The 2,172-nt window shown below is 40.5% G+C and overlaps 1 protein-coding gene across 1 annotated transcript in view; it reads right to left on the reverse strand.

Annotated features, from left to right (window-relative positions):
* Positions 1-242: 242 nt before the first annotated feature.
* Positions 243-2,172, reverse strand: part of LOC117959769 (G-protein coupled receptor-associated protein LMBRD2B-like) — a 3,176-nt gene continuing 1,246 nt past the window's right edge. Inside the window, exons 3-5 of the mRNA XM_034897047.1 lie at positions 1,863-2,073; positions 1,229-1,303; positions 243-383 (exon numbers count right to left, since the gene is read on the reverse strand). Coding sequence (XP_034752938.1) covers positions 243-383; positions 1,229-1,303; positions 1,863-2,073 — 427 coding nt within the window. The remainder of the gene's footprint in view (positions 384-1,228; positions 1,304-1,862; positions 2,074-2,172) is intronic.

Raw genomic sequence — 2,172 nt, forward strand, 5'->3', positions numbered from 1 at the left:
CACACACACACACACACACACACACACACACACACACAGACACACACACCTGGATTAGAATCAATCACTATTCTATAATAACTTCTATTTCTCAGCCTCCAGTCGCCTGTTCATTGGTCAGATTATTAAGATATTTCGGCTGCTACCTCACCTTTAACCCTTGTGTTGTCTCCTGCGTCAAAAAAAGTCAAATTCTTGCCCCTTTTCAGCCTTTTTTTTAGTTTTCTCTAACACCCACGTTACTAGTCTGGGCTCGGGTCTCCTCTAACCTGCTTGTGGAGCTTCACCAGGCTCTTCTCGCTGGGGTACGTGTTCTGTTTGTCGTCAAAGTCCTCGTAGTCGTCCATGTTCCTGCCCATCTTCTCCTGGTAGTCCACGGGACACTGAGAGGGGACACGCAGATCATTACCTACGCATCATAGCTCATCTATGGGTCATAGTACAAGTTTGACTTTCAACATGTACATGTTTTTTTTTAATTATATACATATATGCATGCATAGATCCATATATATAATATATAATAAAATGTCAGCTGTATAAGGTCATGTACTTCTCAGCACAATCTTTCAAAATTATTGTAAATATTTCAAAGAAGAAATTCACAAAAGTTCATTAATTAACATATCAGGTCCGACCCCCTTTCTCTATTTTCATCATAGAAAATACAAAATACACACACATGCACACACATAGAGACACACATGCATACACAGACACATGCATACACATAGAGACACACATGCATACACAGACACATGCATACACATAGAGACACACATGCATACACATAGAGACACACATGCATACACATAGAGACACACATGCATACACAGACACATGCATACACATAGAGACACACATGCATACACATAGAGACACATGCATACACAGACACATGCATACACATAGAGACACACATGCATACACATAGATACATGCATACACACAGTTACACTGTTTTTGATTCTTTTCAGGGTTTTTATTATTATATAAATTACATTAATGTTTACTATTTTTCTTTCTTTCCCATCTATCTTCTTCCATTCCGTCTATCTATAGCAGATTAAATAATAACACATCCATACTAGAAGGCCAACCATCCAGTCATTTTACAATACTATCACTCTGAATCCTTTTCATATCTCTTTAATATCTCCATGTTAAATAATCTGTTGAAATGGCTGACTGTTGGTCATGATCCCCTCTGAGCGCCGACCCTCCTTACCTTTCTCAGGATGGTATCGATGTACTTCCTCAGCGGATGGTTGTACTTGATGGATTCACTGACTTTTCTCACCTCCTGCAGGAAAAACCGGCTTCACAGTGAAAACACGATCTACACATCAACGAAACCGATGTTCTAATTTTAAATGTATATTCAAATTGTAAAAAGAAACAATCGAATATGAAACACTGTTATCCAGAAACGCCTAACAAAACAAACCGATTTCCCTAACATTAGCTATTTGTAGTTATTTATAAGTTCTCACTAAAATCATATGATAATAATCTGTTTTACTGTCACAACAGAACATTGCAATATATTACAGTTCTGATAAATAAAATGTATAAATATACAAACTTAAGATATGAAACTTAAAGTCCTTTGAAAAAAGACACATTACCAAAAAAAATAATCAGAGTTGCCAACCGGCCCAGTCGGCCCTGATTGGTGCATCTGAACAGGGAGCGTCTGACACCCCCCGGGCCCCAAACCCTAATCCTAAGCTATCTGTCTTATGTATTGGTTTGCCCTCTTGTGGACACAGTGGGCTAACAGATATTCAAACCACTGTGTTTTTAGAAGGGATGTTTCATTTCCACAGCCCTAACTATAACGTGCACCGGTTGTCACCCACCTCCATGACGTCCTCCAGGTTCTCCTCTGCATCCGCCTTCTCCGTCATCAGCTTGGACGCCTTGAAATACGTCTTGATGAGCAGGTGTCCGTGCCGTGAGGCGTTCCAGTAGGAGCGAGGGATCTCCACCAAGCCGTAGCCGAGCAGCAGCACCAGCAGGAACAGACCCCAGGTGTTAGCTGCTGTGATCCCGATGGTCTGCAGCTCGTACCTGAAGCACAGAGAGGTAAGACAAGGTGTGACAACATTATGGGATGGATCCCTACAGAGATAGATCTTTTAGTTAAAGAGTAAGATCCTTTTAGTTTAA

This window comes from Etheostoma cragini, chromosome 16 (genome assembly GCF_013103735.1).
Source record: "Etheostoma cragini isolate CJK2018 chromosome 16, CSU_Ecrag_1.0, whole genome shotgun sequence".
NCBI lineage: Eukaryota > Metazoa > Chordata > Actinopteri > Perciformes > Percidae > Etheostoma > Etheostoma cragini.